Source organism: Cephus cinctus, unplaced genomic scaffold, assembly GCF_000341935.2.
Source record: "Cephus cinctus unplaced genomic scaffold, Ccin1 Ccin1_scaffold0160, whole genome shotgun sequence".
Lineage (NCBI taxonomy): Eukaryota > Metazoa > Arthropoda > Insecta > Hymenoptera > Cephidae > Cephus > Cephus cinctus.
In genome coordinates, this window is record NW_014332886.1 from 380,739 (window position 1) to 404,927 (window position 24,189).

Sequence of the window (24,189 nt, forward strand, 5' to 3'; positions counted from 1 at the left end):
ATATGTGAATCATGCGAATATGTTGTATGCACGAAAAACAATAGAAATTAAATAAGGCGATAAGTGTATAATGTGTATATTACATTAGAGAAACTGAATCTGCCGCGGAAGAAGTGAGCCAGTTAATGGGTGGAGGGGAAACTGGAGAACATTTGGATGCTACAAGGCATAAAGTAATTCCTGCAATATTACACGGGACAAAAATAATAAAAAAAATACAGGTTCCTATATACGCTATCTAGACCCAGTTTCCCCTGATAGTAAAAAAAGAAAAACGACAAGTAAATTGAATGGAGTAGAGTTTTTTAATTGCAAATCAATTTGTTTCGTATACGTATTTTTCTGTGTAATATTTTATACACATGTTTGTCCTGCAAGTATGTACATACATCTGGTATACGTAGTGGGTATCACATCGGGCGAAAAATTTTTCTGCAATTTTGCAATATCCGAGAATTTAAAGCAAAGTCACATTTTTTTAAACGAACCTGCGAGTTTTCTGCAATTTTGAAACCTACGACAATCCTGCAGACCGCGAAATCGCAATTTTCCAACATATTTGTTGGTTTTGAGCAATATTTGCATTGTCCAAGAATTCTATAGACAACGTTAATAACATATAGAATAGATGCATAGATGCTTGGCGTCCAATTTATTTGCTCTTTCTGGTGGATTAATTCATGAAAATGAGTCACCCTGTGCAAAGTGCAGACGTGGCGGTATTAACGCGTGCTAACTGCTTGTATGGCTTGTGCACTTAATAGAAGACTCGTGCTTATAGCTTCTCCTGTTATGTAACATTGTCCCATAAGATACGGCTAAAATTTTGACTCTATAGGCAAATTTCAAAATAATTTAACACGCACGACTCAATTCGTCAATATTATATTTTTTCGCGTGTCCGATGATCTTTCCTCCGCCAAACTGATGGAATTTAAAATAAAAACTTTTCATACTTCCGCGTTCATTTCCGAATGGCAAGTAAGCATATTCCTAAACTGTCGTGATACTTATAATATTGTGCAGAATCAGAAATTGAACAAGACTTTATTTAGTATGCCAATATGGTATACCGTACCTTGTAGGTAGTATATTGTTTTTCATCTCAACTCCTGGAACAGGTGATACCCCATATATTTTTCCCTTAGATATTTACCGTTTTCCAAGAGACAGTTTCAACCCCAAAACGTTATTTATTTGCTCTCAGCAATAAATACCCATAAACTTTCGCTTCTTTCCGCGTAACGTAGAAATCTATGAATAAATTTTGAAACAACTACGGTTTCCCGCCAGATTTCATCCCTTCGAGGATTAACTTAACAAAAATGTATTAGGATAAGTCTGAAAGTCCAAAAGAAAGGTATAACTAATTCGCATGATATTTTATCGTTATCATAGGATCACTCCGTAATTAGCCCTTTGAAAGAATTTCCCAGCAAGACGACGACGACGGCAATCACTCATCCATCGCGTTCTATGTCTCAGTAGGAAACAGCACGTTGTTTCGTACAATCAAAATAATTTCTATAATTTCAGTTAAATTATTTTATCCAGTAGCTTAATCATATAAGACCACTACGTATGAATATTGCTTCATTATACGTAATGATACCAACATATACCCCATATGAATTATATTCAAAGGTATATTAACACAATAAGATAATTTCTATAATTGTGAAATAATATCATCAGCTTACAAGTACAAGTACAAGTTAACTTGTCCGAAAGTTTTTCATGAAACATTTCCAACTACGTTTCCTACTGGAGGAACAGCTTTAACAAGAAAATCAAAGCATCCTTGATTATTACTTTCTTCCCATCGAAACAACAACGCACAGCCACGTTAACGTGTAGTATATCAGTAAACAAAAGTGTACAGTTAAAAATGTTACTTAACCAAATATAATCGTCCGTTGGATATTGAAAAATGTTTTCAACCAGAAATCCCCGTACTTCTAGTTTTCTTTTTTTAATAAAAGCCCAAAAAAACTTCATGGCTGCATGCACGTTGATTTTAAATTAATCGAACAGCACATTATGCTTGTACCAATTTCTCGGTGCATTTGGCCGTGCGAATCTTTTTATGATAGTCGTCCTTATACTTTTATAACGTCGACACGCGTATCTCGGATCGCTTACGATGTCGTTCCGTACATTTTGATATAAAATTGCGAACTTTATCGCGGATCATAAGGGTCGCGCGAAGATTAAGATAAAGTGTCGAAAACCGACCGCAACTCGTAAAGGTCCAGACGTGACAACCGGCCGAAGTGAATTACGATGGAATATAAAAGAGTGACGAGGTCCCGGAAATTAAACGGTATATAATAATCGTATTATGGACCATAAATAAAAACTCGTACATCGCTCCATTGTCAGATTAACTTAACGATGACATAACTGAAGAATTTTAATGAAACAAATATTTGAAAAAAATACAATCAGATTTATCGATAAGAATTATCTTAACGTTTATCATTGATTTCACAAGAATTAACAATTTACATATATTTCACTTTTTCAACGTTAATACAGAAATTCAGGGATTATGCTTGTACCTTATTCAGTTGATTGCATAAGCAGTTAGTGCTTTCGGAGTTACATCGCAAACGCGTAACGTAATGTAACAAGTGGCATCTGTTGCATCGGCTGGTTTAACCGCGGTGAAACACTTGGACTTTCTGGCGCATTTCCAATTGGCACACTGACAACCTTACGGAATTCAAACCGCATCTGGCTTGACTGCTTACCCCTAAAGACCTTTTTCGTAAGGAGAGTAAACGCCGGTTGTTGCCAATTGGTATATACTAATCACCTTATATACACTTTTAGGAATAATTATAATTATACCGTTTTCAAACACATCGACAAAGCATTGTTACGTAGAAAACACAATCTGTCGAACTTCGATTAGTTTATCGGTAAAACTTAAAAGAAAATTGATAAAAAAAGAAATTGTAAAAAAAAGTTTCATCTCTTTAGTAATATATCTCGGTGTATTCAATTAAACTATAAGGGTATACCAAAAATATTTCAACCCTTCGCAATATCTACCCGCGGGGCAAAATCCCTTAGACATACTTGAAACCTATTATAACGTCACGTAGTGGCTTGACGTGTAAAAGCTTCGCGAAGTTTTATAAGCTTAGAAATGAATTCCGCACGATGCCCACAAATGAGAGAAATCATGTTAGATATATGGATTTCTCACCGATAGACTGCTTACCGTTGAACATATTTATTCGCGGTATTATCCGAGTTTCAAAAGTCGATGAACACGTTGAGTTCTTCTATCGATAGCTAATCGATATTGCAGTATTAATCAATTTCTTTTTTTCCCACGAGGCAGTTGATTTGATTCGTGGCAATAAGAGTGTCGAGAAGTTCGTTAATGAAAAAAAAAATTGATTCGAAACAAATTGGATAAATTGCTTTAAAATTCGCGCAATGTTACATCTGCTGTAGTTATTATAAGGTTATAACCTCGTCCTATATAATTTCACGTTACTCATGAATTTGACAGAAATTAAACTGAATCTTGAAACTGTTATAAGGTGTACGATACAATTCCGAATTGGCTGAATCGAAATATATTATCTAAAGTTCGACGAAGATTAAAATCGCATGTTTGTCACTCGTCATTATATGCATGGTATTAAATCAGTAAATTGATGTCCTCAATATAATGAACGAGAATAGGTACACTGTAATTTTCAATATTACTAAGGACCAAATAGGACGATAAGGCTGTATACATCCTTCCTTTTTATCTCATACTAATGTATTATAACGAATAAGTATAGGTACCTTATACCTTATTTATAATGAAATTGTGTATATCATACGGGACAGACGGAATGTGATGTTACCCAGAAAAATTTGTTTTTTTTTCCAGCATATATGAAAATTAGACTTTTGATGTCAGCCTGTTATTATTTCAAACGAATATAGGACATATGAAATGTAACGTGAGGTAAAAATATTTTTGAAAACAGAACTTTCTTTTGTATGTCAAAAAAAACTCGGCTACACATAGTCCGTAACGACACGTTAACAGTAAAACGACACTGTGACAGTAAAAAATTGTAACTTTACTAAGTAAAAGGACAAAGGTTAAACATTATACGTTCACTATTCGCCATGTGGTTACCCTCGATAGAAAATTTACTACCCGTATTGTACCTGCGGGTACAAATGATGTCTCACTATTTACGACTGACAATCCTTTGTCTTCGTTGCGTCTTTCCTCAGCAGCGTCGCATAACAAGAAAGGAGGAAAGAGATTAGAGTAAAAAATTGAGTCAAAGAAAGCAGAAGTAGCCTAGAAAAATAAAGGGAATGACGAGGGTTGAAATGAACCGATCAACGTCGAGAGTCCAATATAACCAAGAGCCAAGAGGAAATCTAGATTCCTTAACTAGATGGGAGGACTCGTCCATCGTTCCCATTTCTTGTTTCGCGTGTAAGAGTAGGTAGATGCAGTTAAGGGAAAACCGGTGAACCTTATACGACATACGAAACAACAGATATGCATATATACTCTACTATACAAATTAAATAATAAACGCAAAAAAATATTTGTAAATTATTTGTGATGCATCCAAAATATAATAAATAGAAACAATAAGCATTTCTCTTCAGTAAAATTTATATATGCGTTGCTCCTATGCAAACAATAAATTTCCACAGAGCCCACAAAAGTCTGATAGGCCAATTCGTCGAGGGATTAAATAATAATTACCCGTTCCATTCAATCAACTTCGATCTTATCAATTAATTACTATGTTATCTTGACTAATAATTTGCAATTAGTCTATCTTTCATATGCTACATGTAGCAAGTGCAAGGTTTATAATTATAACAAATGTGTAAAGGAACAAGATAATGACTCCATTGATTCCTTCAATTACGTTACGTACTTTTTGACCTTAGTGACCCTGTGCCCTCATGAGAATATCTTGTCTCCTGGCGATGCGTGGTTACGTCGTAGCTTCACAGCTATTATAAAGTTCATGAGTCAGGGCGCGTCCTTTGGGTCTCTGCCGCTAAGTAACAGCCTTATTACCCACCCAATATGGCGTGCACAGTTTGTCCGAGAGGGCAAAGCATATGTCGAAGGTTCACTGTGAATCTCGACAAAAATGTCCTTTAAGCTAGATTAACCTTGGGAGATTATCAAGTATCTCGCATTTTCTATAAACTCGAAAAATACGTACATCCCTATTATATATAATGTAAATGCTACGGAATTATTTAATAACTTCATTTAATACGGCGTAATATTAATGATTAACAAATTTCATGCTTTTATATATTATTCTCCAACACTCATTCTGTATGCACATCATGTCTATATAGGTTACACGTATATAAGCCTGGTTCACATGTATAAGCAGCAGTCTGACCTAAATTGCTGCCTACTCTGGCAAAGCTCAATATTTTTGGAAAACAATAATCAAGGAGAAGGTGAAAAAAAAATTGGAAACAATGAATACAGATTCGAGCACTGTTTTTGAAAATTAAGCGAAAAACGAATGTACGATTGTTATAATGTAACTGATATATAAACGAATAAGTGATATCTGCAGGATACCGAAAAAACTGCAAACAATTTTTTAAAAACAAAATGCAAAAGCTAGAAACAGTTTTTTATTTTTAAACAATTTCACTTGTATCTCTACTTGTATGACTTGATTTCTGCGAACATTTGTTGATTCATAAAGTTAAAAAACATAAATAGTTAATTAGTACAGCAATCGACAATGGAAATAATTGTAGTTCTACACAGCTCATTTATGACTTTTGTTACGTAAATCCAATGTTTCAAGTTTCGTTAATTTATTTTAAAAAAGTACGGGATTAAAATTTGCACCCTGTATTTCATTACTTTTGTTAACTTCTCACGGACAATGTCGAGAGTGCCTGAAAAAAACGTGAAAGCGTCCAAACTCTAATAAAATTCAAAAGACACCCTTGAGAATTCTCAGTAAACAGGCTCACAAGGGTTGGCAACAACTGGTGCATTTAGTTGGGTGAATTATTCGCGAACGCGGAAGTGAGTACCTGGATATGCATACTACGACGTGAAAGGGGTACTCGCGTAATCTTCATTTAGACAATTTCTTGTTCGCAGTGTAGACGTTGCATTGTACACAATTAAAATAAATGAGATTCACTGCAAATTCAATTGACTGAATACATGAAGTTCAAGATTAGAAACACTGTAACAAGATTGTGCTACGTGCTCTATCAAACTGCATCGTCGGTCGCTGCACTCGTCAGAATACAAAATTTGAATAATTTCCGAGTATAAAAAGAGAATTTGATTACCACCAGTAGAAAATATATTCTCACTGGAATAGTGGAATCACAACGGTAACAATCAGACAGGAAGTTCCTTGGATAATTGGACGGAAAGTTCTAATCGATAAGAGGCCAACACGCGTCTTTATGTAATTCACACTATACGGAATAAGCAATTACGCACTAAATAGTTGAATCCTCGTTTTCGAAGTATTGTGTAAAATTGAAGAAAGAAGTAATTTTGCAAATAGACGTCTTTTGTTACATTACTAAATGGGTTTCTCTCACATGAGAAAGTTACCTTAATTAATATCGATCAATCTAGAATTGCTGCTCGGGTAGTGATAGGGATACCCATTTCGAAAACTCGTTTGAAATTTTTGAATTTTCACGAACACGTGATTTCTTCTGCACAGAAAATCTATGTATAGAATCCTTCTATGTATCGACTCCTTTTACAAGACAAAAGAATAACGAACTGAATCTCGTGAATTTTTTTAGTATTTTTGCTAGAATCAGATTTTTTTGCTTTTACCACTGTCATATATATTGTACGTTTTGTATTGGGTATACTGTCAAGCAACAAAGTATAATGCAACTTGTTTTCAACATCTAGCCAGCAACGTGTTACAGCACGGTTCAGTTCTCACGTAATTAACAAATCAACTAGAATGAATAGTCTGTACAACTGGTATCTACCTATGTAAGCTCCAGGCTGTTTGGTAACGATCGGTGAGTAGATAGTAGTAAAGAAAGTCCACAACGTTATGGGACTTTGTGTTTGATGGCTACAGTAGGCACAGTAGTTGGTACGGGAGACATACTGGAACCAGCATAGAAGTTTTGAAAGCGGGTTCAAAAGCTGTACATTTAAATAATTAAAGACAGGATACACAAAGTCTGAGAGTGCTTATCAATATCTCCTGGGTGTACCGATACATCCCTTGACCAGAATACAGCTAAAATTTTCGTATCAAACGCAGGACCGTTCAAAGGGTCATAAGTCATGACTCATATGAGAATGGCTACCTCATTATTGCATTACGTTATGCAATCCTAGTGTAAGCGTGTGCGCATGCATGCATGTGTAAGGCCCTAATTGTGAACCACTCACTTGCCTAAACAGTTTATTGGGTCCAGTGATGGATCAAATGTCCGTTTATTACATCACGAAAGACATTGGATAATTCGATTACACGGTCAATCAAGAGTAAATATTATTATGCGTTGGTCGGAGTAGATGAAAGGGTAACTCAAAGCTATCACAGGTAATGGCATCTATTTATGGTAGATTGTTGTCACTTGGTTATCATTTGGAAAATAGATTCATAAACCTAGTCGGTGGGAACCGTGCATATAATGCGAATGATCAATGACTGTGAATGGCGGAAATTAAAGTTCAATTGATGCACTTTAGTTACATAATTTCGGACTTAGGAGGGATGTACAAGCACTTTACGGATTCGTATATTTACATGCACTTATACGGCACGAAAGTGTTGCTTGGATTAACTTCGGGATTCGTTCGAGCTTCACACAATCGGCTTTGCGATAGTGGCGCCAACATTATGCAGCTGATGGAACCAACTTTTTCACGTACAGTTATCCCTTTGCCTTTTAGTTCCTTTATCCCATCGAACGACATTCACTTAAAAGTGTTCACTTTTATGTCCGATTGACTGAACCTTGTTTACTGACGCATCCGAGTAATGTTAAATGCATTTGCAAATTGCGTTATACACGCTAGTGGAAGGTATTGGAGTTTTTTTTTTATTGAGTATGTAAAAAAAATTTTATTTTTACCCCCCACTGCTTCTTGTATTTATATGTTAATATTTTTCACTTGAAACAACGAAGAACTTACATTTCAGCCGAACAATTTGGAACACTTTTTTCTACGTGGACGAAACAGGCAAATCAAATAACGCGAGTCTCGTGAAAAAGTGACTTGCGCTTTTGATTCCTATCTTTTAAGCGGGGATTATCGAAAGATTCTGCTTGTCGTGTCTTATGGAATGAAAGAAAAATTTGTATACGAGGAAGGGTGGAAAATTGACTTAAAATCATTTGACAACGGATTCATTCTGTTTTTGTTTAATTTCATGATCCTACGTGGTTAGACACACAAAGCCTGGAGAGGATCTTAAGAAAAATATTAACCAACTATATCCTATCTTTTTCCCCGTATTCCTGATCTACTTGATGCTTGATATCGCAGGAGAGCCTGACTCGGTCCTTCCTGTTATCTTCCCTACGAGATATTCGGACCCATAATATTAAACCTACCCTCGACCGATATTCGCCCATTGTGGTACAACCCCATCGTAATAAGATAATATCTCCGTTTTTTAAACCAAAATAGCGTTTCTTTAATCATTTTCTTTATCTTTTTCTAAGACATTACTCCACGAACAATGCCAGATACTGAAGTAATATAGGTATATGAAATATTGGTTTGCGTTTTGCAAGTGAGGATATAACACTGTGGTAGAATGTATCAAATGGACCATAAACATCACTGAATGAGATAAGTCTATCTACTAAAATAAAAAAAAAGACAAAATAAAAATAAAAAATACTAAATATAAATTGTCCAATATTATGCAACGACCCAGTTTTAATATTTCGCGAACTTGTACCTATGCACCAACTTTAATTGGGCGCATTCCAATCCTAGCAGCTTATCAGTTCTAGTAACCACGGTGGACTCGTTTTGTCTCACTTAATGAATTTAATTAGAAGCACCCACCCGAAGTTCCCACTTGATTTCTGATCCGCCAATCATCTCCAGAATCTCGACTCTGGCATTCGAGGTATCCGGTCGGAATTTGACATACAAGATAATATCAGACTCGCCTTTAAGCCTGATCACGTTCACAAGTTCACAAAATTACGAAAAGATGGATGTTGCGACAATATTCTTTAAGAATGTCATTCCTCTATCTTGGGCAAAAAAAGAAGGAATTTTCTTGATACACAGAATTGAATCAAGAGTAAAAAATGTATAATATACATATAGGCATACAAATTTAAATTCCCCCCCCCCCCTTAATCTCATAAAATTTTATTAGAATTCTTCATCGAAAATCATTGAATGGGACACTTCAGTAAACATAAATCATGTGCTGGAAACCTTTGATCGATTGTACCAGAAAAGAGATGAATAGAGAATACAGCCTTGGTATCGATACTGCCAATTGTTAAAATTCTTAATAACGGTTACAGGTAACAGGCATAATAGCACTATACTATACTGTACCATTGTAGCGACTTCACACGGCTTTTTCGGCAATTCGTTTAATTAAAGAAGGGAATTTCAACAGGGAACTGAAGGTTAAGACGTTATAGGCTGAGGTTGAGAATAGAAAGTCAAAGATATAGAATAGAGGGCAGATACAGACAGGGGTTGGGCGAACTATCCCCCATCAAAGAGAACTTCTCAAATTGCCCCAAAGGATCTAGTTTCAGGTAGAAATTGTTTCCTCAGTTGAACGAATATTCCAATGTGCTACTCAGGAAATTCAGGAACTACAGGAAAATCGAGTAAGCGATAAATACAGAGTATTTCAGTTGTTCATTTAATATGCTCCAAGGGATACAGTATTGCGTAAAATGACGCCTAGAAGAAGCAAGTTAACATACACGTATTACGTAGACACAGAACAGCAATATAAAAATAATGAACCAGCTACACGGTGGTACACTAGCAAGCAACAATGCCTTTCTTGTTTATAGCGTAATAGCATTAATTTATTAATACAACATTATAATATTATCGTACCATTAAAAATTCACCAATGATTACTGAATAACTTAACGTTTTCCTCTGTGAATCCAATTCCCGCCATGTTAAAGATAACCTCAGTTACATGTAGGATACATAACACGTGCCCCGAATGTTGCACACGAAGCACGTAACGGGTCACGTGCGGATCGAGCTAAGCGAAATTCTCAGAGACAGGCTGCTACGAAAGAAGGTAACTTATGAAAAATAAAATCTTTTCAGAAGTATAGTTAAACATCGTGACGAAACATTTTTTTTCTGGTAACGCAATAAACAGTTTCCTGATAACCGGACAAAGATCGTACGTGTATGTCACTCGCATATGTGAAACACGTTTCGGATCATGTAGGATGATCGACAAAGTGCTGGTGTACAAACTGGATGCCTACATGCCACAGATCATGAAATCACCATATGCAACGGGAACTGCAGTCCTAATTGTCTAGCCTGGTAACGCGTGGTAGACAACGTGCTATGCATACTGGAATAAGACGAGCATCGAACTTCGCATTGAAGCTTTACTCGAGTACATGCAAATAGTTTTGAGGCAGAAATTCACGGATTGCTCCACAGCCCGACTTGCTTCATCCTTAAGGAACGAGTTCGACGAACAACGTAGGGATTATAGTGACAATTCTTAAGATTTTTTAATAAGCACGGATGTATTAAAGCTTGAAAGCTTTCGAGTGATTCGCAATTCCACTACGTCATAAAATAAGAGAAAGAAGCAAAGTATGCGTAGTGTGATCGATATCCAAGCACTAATGCACATATTGGATGAGCTGTCTATACCGATATGGTTATAATGAGGGTACGTGGAATTTTACAATTACTATTAATTAAATTTGATTACGAATCTGGTGTCATCGTAAATTCAGTGCAGTTTTGGAATGTCAGCACAAACGGAGGCCTGGTTATTGAAATGCTTACGTAGTCGATAACACGGATTGCTTGAAATCCTTAGAGAACGTCTTGTAAGGAGCTTGCAGTACTAAGGGAGTATACACCGTGCAACGTGTATAACCATGCATGGAAGTTTCGTGCAAAGCTTTGACGTCAGTTTCGAACATTATTCACAGCTTGCGATCAAATCCCTTGGCGAACGAAGACTATAGAGCTTTACAAAGGCGAGTAGCTTATTATTCAAAGCACAGGACACTTGACTGAAGGAGCGACAAGCTTTAGCGAGTAATCATCACTCTGTAGAAAGTCTTTACAGGGTTGGACATTGTAACTGGAGTGAAACAAAGGATTTCACGGGAAAGTTAATTCAGGAGCGAACCATCGAAAAAGAATCGTCCTTAAAATTTCAATTGGGCACGGTGCATCGGAACTGCAAGCTCATCGAGGGTGATGAATGGAAAGGAGAGCATGTCGAAATTGTCACGTGAACTAGTTGGGGTGAAATCATCACGGTTTTTTTTTTTAATATCGATGGAAACTATTTCTAGATAAACAGTATAAGATACGATGAGATAAAATAACCTGTGTCTTTAAAGTATTTTCTAATTGAAGAATAATATCATAAATTGAAGAATATCGAGGCGTTTAACTTGCGAGGGTGTCTGCCGGGGGGTAAGTGGCTTTCAAGTCGTTGACTGTACGAGGATCGGCTGTGTCTCTAAATCCATATAAAAGCGGAACGTTTAAAAGCAATGTCGTGTATCTGTCGGACGATGCTCCGATGAAAGATGTATACCTTTTCCATCGGTTCCTTTATCAGATTTGTAATGGAGAAATTATTTGATAGGGATCGAAATCGTCATTTTCATCAGTACCGTCTTTTATACGTGACTCTTGTACGAAGAGAATACGTAGAAATTGAGTTTACGAATTATATTTTCCTTTGAGGCTTTCGGATGCGAAATTACATTTTCGACAAATGTATGATAATGAGCCGCGTAAATAATTAAAGTGACAAGATTCCAGGATTGCGTTAATTATAACTACCTTCAAAAATAACATTGTTACGTTGCGTTATGAAAAGCTTGTTATAACACAATAGTATCGAACACTGTCTTGCGGTACTAATTCCGATCCTAATGGAACTTTATATTCTCCTATCTAATCGCATCGAGAATTCCGACTGATCAATAGATGTCCTACGGAATTCAAGATCAGTGGACGATGGGTGTTTATAATCGGAAATAAAAATTTCTTCTCGCGTCTATGAAACGTAAAAATCGATTGCCATGAACTTGGTCGTACACGTGTAAATACAAATAAATGTTAGTCGTAGATAAAACTTAAAATTATGATAAAGACTGAAAAACATAAGCGTACATAAAGTTTTACCGAAAAATATTAAAGAAGCGTAAAGGTCCTTTGCTTCGTCGTGTGTGTACTAATTATTTATACGAACATAAAAAATTCAAAATCGCGAAATAAAATAACATCGAAATATAATGTTTTTCGTTAATCGACGTCACAAGAGAAATTAGTCCAACTTAAAAAAAAAATTTGATTTGCGCAAAAAATAATAAATTCAATAGAAAACGAATCGAACGTAATTAATTATTGGCCGATCGACATTACATTGTGTCCTGCATGCCACGTAAAATAATAAGTATGATCCTTACAGGGAAAATCATTAATTTCCAATAACGCCCACTCTTCTCATGCGAATCGCGACACATGCAGCAACACATAAACATGTCACACATAGGACAAAACGATATATCAAGCGTATCGGCGTTCGGTGTTTGGGCAACACGTGCATCCACAACATCCTCAGCATCAACGGGTAACGCCCCGTATCACTCATGATTTACGTCCTCCACTTCCTACAGGATGAGTCAATACATAAACTTTGACCTAAAGGATCCCAAGTGAAATACAAAACTATATGCCCATTTTTTTTATAGATAAACCAGACAATATCTTGAAAAATAATTGCGCGATAACACGCACCCATGGTCCAGTAGTCGTTACTCGGCGCTACACGTTACCATAGCAACACACGCCAGGACATCTCACTCAGTTAGAAAGGAACAATTGTAGAACGATGTCCGAGCTATAGCTCTGAAGTCAAAGTGGCATGATTCACTTTTAATTAAATTTCCCGTTAATTGAAGGCCAGACCAACCGAGAGAGAGAAAAAAAAACGAGTGAAACTACCAAGCGATATTTGCACTTGCGACTACGTGACAGTTGCGGTATGTCTAAGTGCACGTGCACCAAGCTAACCGATAAATGTAAAAGTTCCCATAAGATTTATAAGTGTACACCCCACGGTCCATTTACATGGTAACGTATGATATTACTGTTTTACGGCGTATTGGAGACGCGTCAAACTATGCACGTGAAATGGGTGGGAATCTCATTTCAAGCACGAATGCGTGCGAAGTTTCGGAATGATATTATTACGCGGATATGGAATTTTAATTTCAACAGAGTACCCATGTGCACGCCCTGATCTCGATAACTCGACGCGTAATCTTGTTCTCGTTTGTTCTACTTCTGGAGGCGAAAAAAGCGAATGAGAGAAGAAGGAAGGCTCTTTTCCTGCTCTCGTGAATTATTGCCGTGAAATCGATAGGCGGAAAAACCGACCGTGTGAAAAATCAAATGAAAGGTCAGCCAGAGCATTTCGTTGAACGGAAGTTGGTTCCGACAGGGTGAGCCACTCGAAAGTTTTCATCGTTCCTCACTGCTGGAATAGTGCTTTACGATAGTGGAATAAAAGTAAAGATAAAATATATATACACTGTATGTACTATATGTATATACTACGTACCAGATATACGTATATATTATATACGACAGGTATTTCTCGTATTCCTTCTAACACTAGCAATATACCCTTTACTCGTGAGAGTCTTTTCTTTTAGCAAGTCCAAGGGCCGGGGATTACTCGAAAATACTCATTCGCGCATCGTCTACCATTTTTGTTCTACTTTTTTTCTAACTTCGCCTTGTCCTGTCTGACTCGGACTCGCGTATTGATCCGCGATGAGAGCCATTGCAGTTTCAACGTGCAAGGCCAACCCTACAGAGAGAAATGCATACGTCGTTGCATATACTGTATATAAGCAGGATCACCAGTGACGGTCATAATAATGCACATGTATTTTCTACCTTACTAACATTCAACAATGCATAAAGAAACAGATTAGTGATCGAGTTTCTTTATATTTTCTTGAGCAAGAAAAATGAGAGAGAGAACGATAAACGAAAGATTCCTTTGTATTGAGATTTCAGGCAAATTGTTCTTCTTCGCGGGTCTCTAGTTGAAGGAATCTTTATTGGTTGATATTCTAAGGCCGAAAGTAATGCTGACGATCAGATTAGCAAGTGACGTGTCACATCTGAACGTCTTCGTTGAAACAGTGAAAATCTGTTGACGATATTAAACGAGAAGCCGTAACTGGTAGTATGATCGTTTGATTTTAAAGGCCTTCGTGATTAACCATCACCTGCCAGGATGGTTTATTCGGCTGCAAACTGAGTAATTGGCTGACTGGTAAAAAACTCTAATTAGATCACTCTCAGTTGGCTATCAGCATCAGGAAGTGTCCGATGGAGATAAAACTGTTTATTCAGGATAATTTTGGATTTATTAGAAATTTAAATCCGTCGGCGGTAAAGAAATAAACGAATGGAGAATAAAGAAGTACGATACAATATTTGCTAAGGCGCATCTTTAACCATATACGTATTCGTGAGGTGTTTGAAACACCGAAACCCAATGAGTTATCAAATGGAGAAACAAAATTGCCACCATCCCCGGGTTGAAGAAAATTGTAAAAATAGTACCACGGAACGAAATAATATTCATTGATAGTGAATCAAGTAAAATTGCAAAACATCTACGTGGACTTTTCCAGCCTCGTCGAGATGCAAAAATCGTCCCTCGCGGTGAAGCGAAGCAATTAAACGTAATTATCGGAATTTAGCTCGCGAGGGCATTGGCTCGACTCGATTAATTACAATCCATTGTCAAAAGTTTCAGTAACGGTTTAATTTTTCATCTCGTTATTATGATAATCATTTCAAATGACAGCGATGCATTCATTATCGCACTCCGATAATAATAAGGCACAGTCTGAGCTTTCGCTCGGTTCTCTCTTTCTCTCATACTTATGCCGCGCTCCATCGATCTCCGTCTCTTACGTACAGTCCAAAGTTTCCTTAAACCCTGAAGCGTAACAATAATCTGGGCACATTGTCTGGCTTCGGCATAGACCTTAGTGCCTTTGTTTCATTTACAATCGCGAGGGTTCATTTTATATTACGTAACGCGCTCCTCTCAGCCAATTTTTTCCTGCTTCTCTGTCGGCTTCCTTAATCGCTAAGTCAATCGCGTGGGATATCGTACGCAGACTTGCCTGGCTCAAAGGAGAATTTCTCGAATTCAAATATGTTGTATACGTTACGGTGTACCCTGGCTAGAAGAGCGACAGCGAAGACGGAACAAAGGTACTACCGGTACGAAGATCACAATGCATGGGCGTTGACACAAATTTCAGCGTATTCACGTGAGCGCTAAGAACTCGTGTTCGCCAGTGACTACGCCGCAGGGATAAATCACACGAGTACATTGTCATCCAGACGAATATTCAACTAAAAATTTTTCCAAAAACATTTCATCCCTGGCATAAGACATAAGTTGTACAGTGACACGGCGTGAATCGAAAAATACGGATTACTCGATACGTGTATTACGGAACAAGTCATTAGAAGAATGTAGTACGAGAAATTGACTGGAAATAGAATTTGTCTGATGTGCGAAACTGCGAGTGTGACCTAAATCGGAATTATCTGAGTTTTTCCGACGGGACGTGTCAATATGTGATTTCTTGTCAAACTTTGCTATTTTATTTTACGTAAACAAGCCCTTTTTACTTCGGTCGATAATCAAACACCGGTCGTGTCTCAGAAGTTGAACTTTCTCAAAAATCGTTTTCCAACATTCCTGATTAACTTCGAAGTGAGACTTCTGGCGGCAGTAGGTTCAATCGTCGTGCCAATGTTCACGCGACTTAAACTTTCTACGAAATTCGAGCGACTTGATTCGATGTAATTTCATCTCGCGACGAATGCGAGGATCACTCGAAAGATAATTAACCAAGCACAAAGGTCCAGATGCGCATAAACACACTTATATAATATCTATATATAAGCAGAGCTCAAAGTGTAATATAACCAAAACGGTGGAGAAATTGAAAATCGACGGATTGTCACAGCGAGATATCACAGCTTGTATTATATTTCTTTTTTTTTGTTCTACTGAATTTTGTAGCACATCCGTTCCAGCTTCTGAAACGCGAGCTCGTAACGCCCGGGTCTTCCATTGTTCAGACATTTTTTTACGCTTCCGAATATCCGTAGTTGCTAGACATCGTGCAGTCGCTCGTATAAAACCTCCTTTGTTATAATTTCCATTTTAAAATTAGTTCCCTGAAACAGACGTTCTATGTCGCGCGGGATCGATTAGGAGTCTCAGCTGTAACATCAGGCAGATACACGTATACCTACATGGACCCTGATGGATCTAGCAACCCCTAGAAATAAACGAAAAGAGAGAGAAGAAAAGAAAGACAATGTTTAACTACCACCCTCGTACCTTGAATTTTTCAAGTTGCTCTCCATAGTTAACCCCAAATCGATGACTGCTTTCCTTGCGTGACAAGGGTGTACGATTGATTAGCGATTGCTCGATCTCGTCGAAAGGAGTGACGTGTCCCGTTTGGGGGATTCACGTCAATTTCTTTTTCGCTGACGTATCAACGACTATCCCCAAGGACGTAATACGTCGTTTCTCGGATAAGACAACGTTTGGTTTACAACCCGGCGACGATGAGCCGATCGTTGCCAAAGTCGAGGAACAATGATAAAGTTCCGTGAAACGGGGGAGTTCGGAGTAGCTTGTGTTCTTTGGAAAATCCCAGAGCAGTGTAGAAGTTGGAAGGGAGTATACAGCGGGACAGAGGCAGAACTAGAAAGCCTGGCTGTTCAAATACATCTGATGAGCAGGAACTTGGTAGATCTTACAGGACACGTAGCAAAAGATAGGTTGATGTTACGGGACAAAGTCGAATTATCCAAAGTCGTGCATTCAAAGTTCCGCGCGCTGGGCCGCGGTATCTGCCTACATTTGCTCCCTGCTGTATTCACTGCCAGACGGTTTTCCATTTGTGCCGTCATTGTTTTCACTTTGAGTTCACGAAACATTTCGCGATTCTGTAGCCGAGCCAGGAGACCCGAACTTAACTATACTTGTAGCGACGTTGAGGAATCGAAAAGTTTACGGATGGTGGATCATGCGAATTACTAGGATTTCGAAGCAGTTCGTCCGCAAGATGTAAATAATGTGAGTTCATATTAAAAAGTAACATTTCAGGTCAACTTCGCGAGTTACAATGACTTGGGTGGAAATATTTAACGGCGATTCTTGTTAAGCGCATTATCGATTATGCAATATTTGAATATTTTTTTTATAAACAAATTAAGGTAAGACAAGCAGATGGATCGAGAGAGTATCGAAACAAACATATTCTGCCTGGGGGGTGATCGGTATTGGTAAATTAAATTCACGCGCTTTCACGTTGTCAAAAGACAAGCGTGTACCTCCTGGATCCTTTGTAAATAAAGGAAACAATCAATAATGAAAATGTCACGACAAGCCACGTAACCTAAATGCGGAAAACTGTAATCAATAGGGCGTAATCGTATGGCGGTAAATAAAATTGATGATCTATCGAGGAATTTCTTGATCTCTACGTTTGCTCGTGCATGCTAAAACGGAAGATTGATAGTCTGTAGTATCCCTTTCACCTTTTTTTTTTTCAGGAAAATTTAATCGGCGATAGTCTCATTACTAATTTGCTAGTCCTAAAAAAATTTGAGTATTTCGTGTGCTGAGCCCTAGTGCACAAGGGCCATTATCTCGGAAAACAAACGAGCTTTCGGATTTACGGATTTTTTTCAAGACTGAATTAAATTAATGGAAAATTAGAGGTGCCTTACTGTTTCTGATTGCTTCAATAAAAGAAACCGTGATGTATTTTTAAAAACTTAGACATCTTGATTGTGGATGTGGCAATATTTTAATCAACTTGTTTACGCAAGTTGCTTTAATGATAAAGCTCTAAATCCTTGTATTATCCGCAAAGTATTTTTAATTTGTGTACACGTGATAACCGTATACCATATCAGTAGGTATAGTAAAATATATTTCTTTTTATATCTAAGCACTCTATGGATAACATTATTAATACGGATAACCTCTTATGATAAAACAGTACCTCAGTCGATAACGGGCTGACGTGGATAAAGCTTGCAAGCTTACCTCAGTCGGTAAATTCAAATGAATATGGAAATTCACAGTACTCTGTCGGTATTCGAAAATAAGCTTTTCATGTAGGAAAGTTACTAGCGTAGATCCAATGCACAACCATGAGAAATATCGACGGGAGAGAACTAAACTTCGATGAAAGCTCAGAAGCTCAATTTCCTGAAGAAGACTCGGGAGCACGAATGGTAACGTAGAACTTCCAAGTAAATCTTGACAAACACCTTAACACTACTTGTACATAAGTACAATGATTAATTTAAACTCGCAAAGCAAATCGTCAACCAAAAATTCAAATTTGAACTTCGCACGTAAAAATGATCGAGTTTCTTTGCTCCTTTAGTTTTTGATTAGCCATAGCAAAAGTAATGTCAAAATGATTATTAATCTTGCACAATATACCTTCAACGCCTTTTTGGCAAAAAATGTCTTACGAATTTCAGCTACTTGCGATTTTCTTCACTTGGATATTCTACATTACCATTTGACAGATCTCAGGTCAACCTTACTTACTGCAGTGGGAATAAGTAATTTTTTTGGTAATTAGACAAAAGTCCTCCATGCGATCCCAAGACAATCCCAATCTCAAGAGCAATTTAAAGTAAGAATTTGTCGTGAAACTTTAAATGGAAATAAATTGAAACACCCAAGAAAGTTAAAGTTCTCACTCACCCAAGTGCTTTCGTACTAATGAGCGGTGTCTTCAGATTGAGAAATCCGTTCTTCTTAACGGGCTGTTGCTGCTGACTGCTACTCGCTCCTTCTCCGTTCTCGTTCTGATCCTCCAGATCGCCATCGCGCTGCTTTGACTTCCTTGCGCGCAAGTAAAGCCACACTGCCAATCCAAGACCCACGAGCACCCCGACAGCTCCTACCGTCCCGAAAACGGCAGTCAAGATAGCGTCCCTCCGTTCCATGCCCACCTGAAAAAGCGAACCAAACATTGTAATACAATTTTACATTTAAAAATGTATATATTATCGAGCAAGTTTAGTTAGAATCTCTACGAATTGAAAGGAAATAATATTTATTGCAATTAGCTTAAAACGTTCTACTCAAGTAATATCATCGCAGATGTGACATGTATAATGAAATGAACTTTCCACGAGATCATGTAACGGCTTTACCGTGAGTTTCATATGAGATATATATTATGTACCTGCATACAGGATATGTACCATACGTAGTCTAAATACTTGCTCGTTACATGATGTTGCATACCTTACTTTTCATATATAAAACCTATGGGATAGAATCAGAATCACAAGACGATGTACATATACGACGCCAGATTGCATGCAATTCCATGATATTCAATATAATTTATTATTCAGGATTATTAGACAAAATTAAAGCGACGGATTCATCATTAAATGAGGCAAATTAAATCAGCCATTTGGTTCTATGGTTGATAACTCGTAACACCGTTTTCGTATCTTATAATTCGTAGAAATCTCAAAGTGTTAAATAGTAACACGCTTTTTCGGGCTTAAAAGGTTATTGGCGAATTCGTACTAATTTGATCACTCGAGAATTTCGCTCGAGGTAACATCACGCAGATTAACCATTACTCACCTCGCATTCCCTTTTTGTAATTCGCCGAAATTTCGACGTTTCTACTACCCATTTAGCTTGTTTATTAGCGATAATTTAATATAGCTAAATTCCAAGTTTTACTTTAAATGACGATCACTGACTGTGTCGTACATAGTTTTATTGTTAGTTTATAAATAACGTACAATGGTAAATATTCAGATGCACCACAGACAATGCTATGTACGTATTCGTATGTATCCATCTATATACGTATATCGAAATCAATTTAAAAAAAAAGTACGATGTGCAAATGACAGGGATATATTGAAGCAGAAGAATCCCATTTCGGTAGTAATAAGAAGATGAACGATAAAGCATCACACTCAAAGCGAAATTCAATTTGCTTCTTTGGCATTGAAACGAACGTGAAAAGTCAAAGGCACTGAGTATCGAATCAATTCGATACTGAGTCAGTATTGATTTGTTGCAGCTCGAATGCAAATCAAAGCACGCTTGCTGCTCTTTATCGTATTTCATGCACTTTCTACAAAAAAGAAATTAGACTCAACTGGAGCTAGTTGAAACATTTTTCAAAAAATTCTAAATATATCCCGATATACATGATCGATTCTAATTTATTTTTAGCTCCTATAACGTAGAAACCATTCAAGTTTATTAGGTTACAGATAAAATTGTCTTCTTTTCTGTCGGAAATTTATATATTTTTTTTTTTAATTTCATGAGACGTAATGAAACTTTTTACCCCAAAGTGAGGTTTCTGGTGCAGTTCATTTTGTCGTCAATCAATGGAAGAGCAATAGGCATAAATGGACATTGAAAAAAAAATTGTACCCAAATCGCATGGCAAATACCCTTATACCAAATAATTATAAGAATTGTCAAAATAATGTCTAAAATATTTCAATAAGTGACAAAAATAAAGTCCACAGTGTAAATTACACATTCAAGGATTATTTAAACGAAATATGTGGAAGATAAAATTAACTTGGGTTGTATGCAAAAAAATATTTACCAAATAAATACTTATGTATATGAGCCCGATAAGTAGTATGCGCACCCCTGCTCCCATAAGGGACAGACGTGCAACTGTCGATTAAGGCAAACACCCCTTTCCCCGTTAACCCCCATCTTTTCCTTTACGAGATAGACGGACTGTCGCAACATATTCCTCTTACAACTAGCCCCAGCCATCCCTTACCAGCTCATAATTACCATAATGAACACGATAACTGACAGATACTCGATATTTACGTCACTGTCACCATTTCAACAGATTTCTCTGCTACGGCGAATAATAACAAATACAAATATTAATATCGAAACTGCATTTTGAATTTTTCTCTCTATCCACAATTTCATAATCGAACTCCAGCACTAATACATTCTAATGAAATTTTACTCGTTACGTTTAATGATATGAATTTATATTCTGAATTTATTAATTTACCTCGTTCAATTTGATGACAGACATATCTCTGCAAAATTACTATTCATTATTTTATTTTATATAATACTGTTAACATAAATTATAATTAACTACGATATAAATTTTCTCCGATTCTTTGACCATGACCCATAAAAATCATAACAGTCATTTCATTGCTGACACAAATCTTAATATCAATAGAAAAGCCTAAAACAATAATTTTTCACATAAACATGCATTTAGTTCAAGAAGCCTTGTAGCACGAAACAACATAGCATGCTTTACATATTACAATTTCTTTTAGAGATAAAACGAAAAGATGACAAATAAATTTCAATTCGTGTTTCTGAACCGGATATACATATTTGATTAACGTATAAAATCTGGGCAAATTTTATAAACTCAAAATAACACTTGACAAAGTCGTTTCATCTATCAATGAGATAAAATAATTAAATGCACAAATATCATAAAATATAATATGTGTCACGTTCAATATATTCCAATACACAATAGTAACGAATATACCTATATTGTGATAAAAAAAGATCGTAGAGAAACAATAATGTCAATATAATTCACAACGATGACTTATCCCAAACGAAATCTTTAAGAAAATAGCAGCGAAGGAGTTAACACAATACACTTGAGGTCTCATATACCCCAAAAAAACACTTACACGCAAAAAATTACGCCAAGTACAGAAATGCTGTGAATTCCTCTAACAAAAAGTATTCAAATCATATTATTAATACCAAGTACATAAGCCACTACATGTCTGCCTATTATATTATCTAGCACTGGCCCATCATTTTAATTGTATTCTCAAAATTTCCTATAACGTTTTCGCTACTCTTTTACATTACTACTGCTTCCCGTATTTAATTATGCTTTAATAGTCATTTAATAATTAATAACACTTTAGGTGATTCCTTGATGCCGGTACTTGGCGGGAGACTCGGCTGAGTCTCTTGATCAACAATTAAAGTCTTGATCCCATAAGTAGATCCTTTGAAAACTTTCGACAAAATACCAAAAGCGTTAAATTTTCTCAACAGCTATAACTATTACGAATGAGATGCTGTATGTACACGATACTTATGATTTTATTGAAAACGAACTCTTTCGAAAGTAATTTCATTTATTTTCTTTACCGAACGTTATAAATTTACGACACCAACATGTAGATTAAATGCGATTGGACGTTTATGGTCGCATGTATTTACGGTGTATTTATCGTTATACGTATATGTGCTACGCCAAGAAGAAGAGCTTAACTAGTATAGAGAGCAATATCTTCCTGAAGATACGTCATTAAACAATACTATCCTCCCTCACGATCGATCATAAGACCTATCTCATGCCAAATCAGGTTAAGCAACACATAAAGAAAAGAATGTTCGAAGGATTAAATTTAATAATAAAAAGAATATTTGAGTTTCATTCTACACGTGACACGCATGATACAGCATAGTAATAATAATTATTATTATTCTACGCCCCTCGGGAAAGCTACGATGTAATAAAAAATTCTGATAGCGACATATATTGTAACTATGCTTATCGGGTATCGAAAAGAATCAAATCCAATAAATTTGATATTGTTTCGACGAATCGAGAAAGCTTGAGAATTAAACTTTTTTATGCAACAGGACATAAATACAGATGGGACGAATTTTGAGAAATGTGAAAAGTGTCAATATTTTTTCTGTGGAATGAAAAAGACAAATCAGTTTTCCTAGAAACATCGTGTAATACTTTTGGGATATACTTGATTTTTAACGTACGTAGAATTGAATGTAAGTAAATATATATATTGTAACGTAATTCTTTTCCTTAACTCGACACCGATAGCAAAGCATCCGAGAACGAACTATCTTCGAGAACCAACCTACGTTACCTTCGGACGTCCACCCGTCGTTCGTGCATCCGCAAGCCAGGCGGGCGCCAGCCAATTCTTTTTTCACCGGGAACTGACGAGCCGGTATAAACTGGGAGTTGGGGTGGAACAGGCCCAACTCCACCAAGAACGAGAGCTCTGACGGAACCTATCGGACGAGGCGATAGCTTAACAGATCCTGTCGATTTTTGGGGACGCGTAAAATCGAGAAACGCAACCGTAGGTGCTGATGACGGTAGGTGGAGACATCTCCGTCGGGTCGTCTCCTCTGCCGGGCAACTCGGTACGTCGAGACCATCTCCCCACGGCAGATTCGAGCACCTCGACCTCAACTAAACCATAACGAAATCTTACGAGAGCCTTGACATAACTATACGAATCAATCCGAGAGCGTAGCTTCTGAGCAGGGTGGCGACCCGAAGGGAACCAGAAATCGAGAACGTTATCTGTATCGGTAGTCGGAGCCGCCTTGGGACCGTGATTCGAAAAATCACGTCACAATATATATATTGTAACGTGGCGTTACAGAGCTGGAGGGGATACCACCTAGGAATGACCGAAAAATAAATAATAGACGAGCCGGGTACCCCGTTATAATATATATAACGAATATATCCATTTTTTATTGAAATTGAAGACTCCATAAAAATATTAAGCTAGACAGCTTTTTTAGTCGGAGTAAGCGCGATATTAATTGTAAGTGACGCTTCGATTGGTGACAAAACTGAATATATTTTTTTACACACAATCTTCGGTATATTCAATATTTATTTAATATTTATGCATTATATACAATATCTTGTAGATATAGTCAATAAATTAAATTTATAATGAAATATTTTTTTTCGAACTGGAATAACTGTTTTCAATTAGCTTCATGTTAGATTCTAGCGCAAATAAATTTGGGAAGCAGCCTCGTTATT

At 36.8% G+C, this 24,189-nt stretch overlaps 1 protein-coding gene across 5 annotated transcripts in view; it reads right to left on the minus strand.

Moving 5' to 3' along the window:
* The window catches only part of LOC107263675 (synaptotagmin-7), a 201,418-nt gene that overhangs the window by 76,704 nt on the left and 100,525 nt on the right, over positions 1–24,189 (minus strand). For 3 of the 5 annotated variants that reach the window (XM_025081023.1, XM_015731144.2, XM_015731141.2), the window contains one exon: positions 19,056–19,306. In XM_025081023.1, coding sequence (XP_024936791.1) covers positions 19,056–19,300 — 245 coding nt within the window. In that variant the 5' untranslated portion in view covers positions 19,301–19,306. Of the gene's footprint in view, positions 1–19,055; positions 19,309–24,189 lie in introns of all 5 variants that reach the window. The other 2 variants (XM_025081021.1, XM_025081022.1) reach the window with 1 other exon arrangement.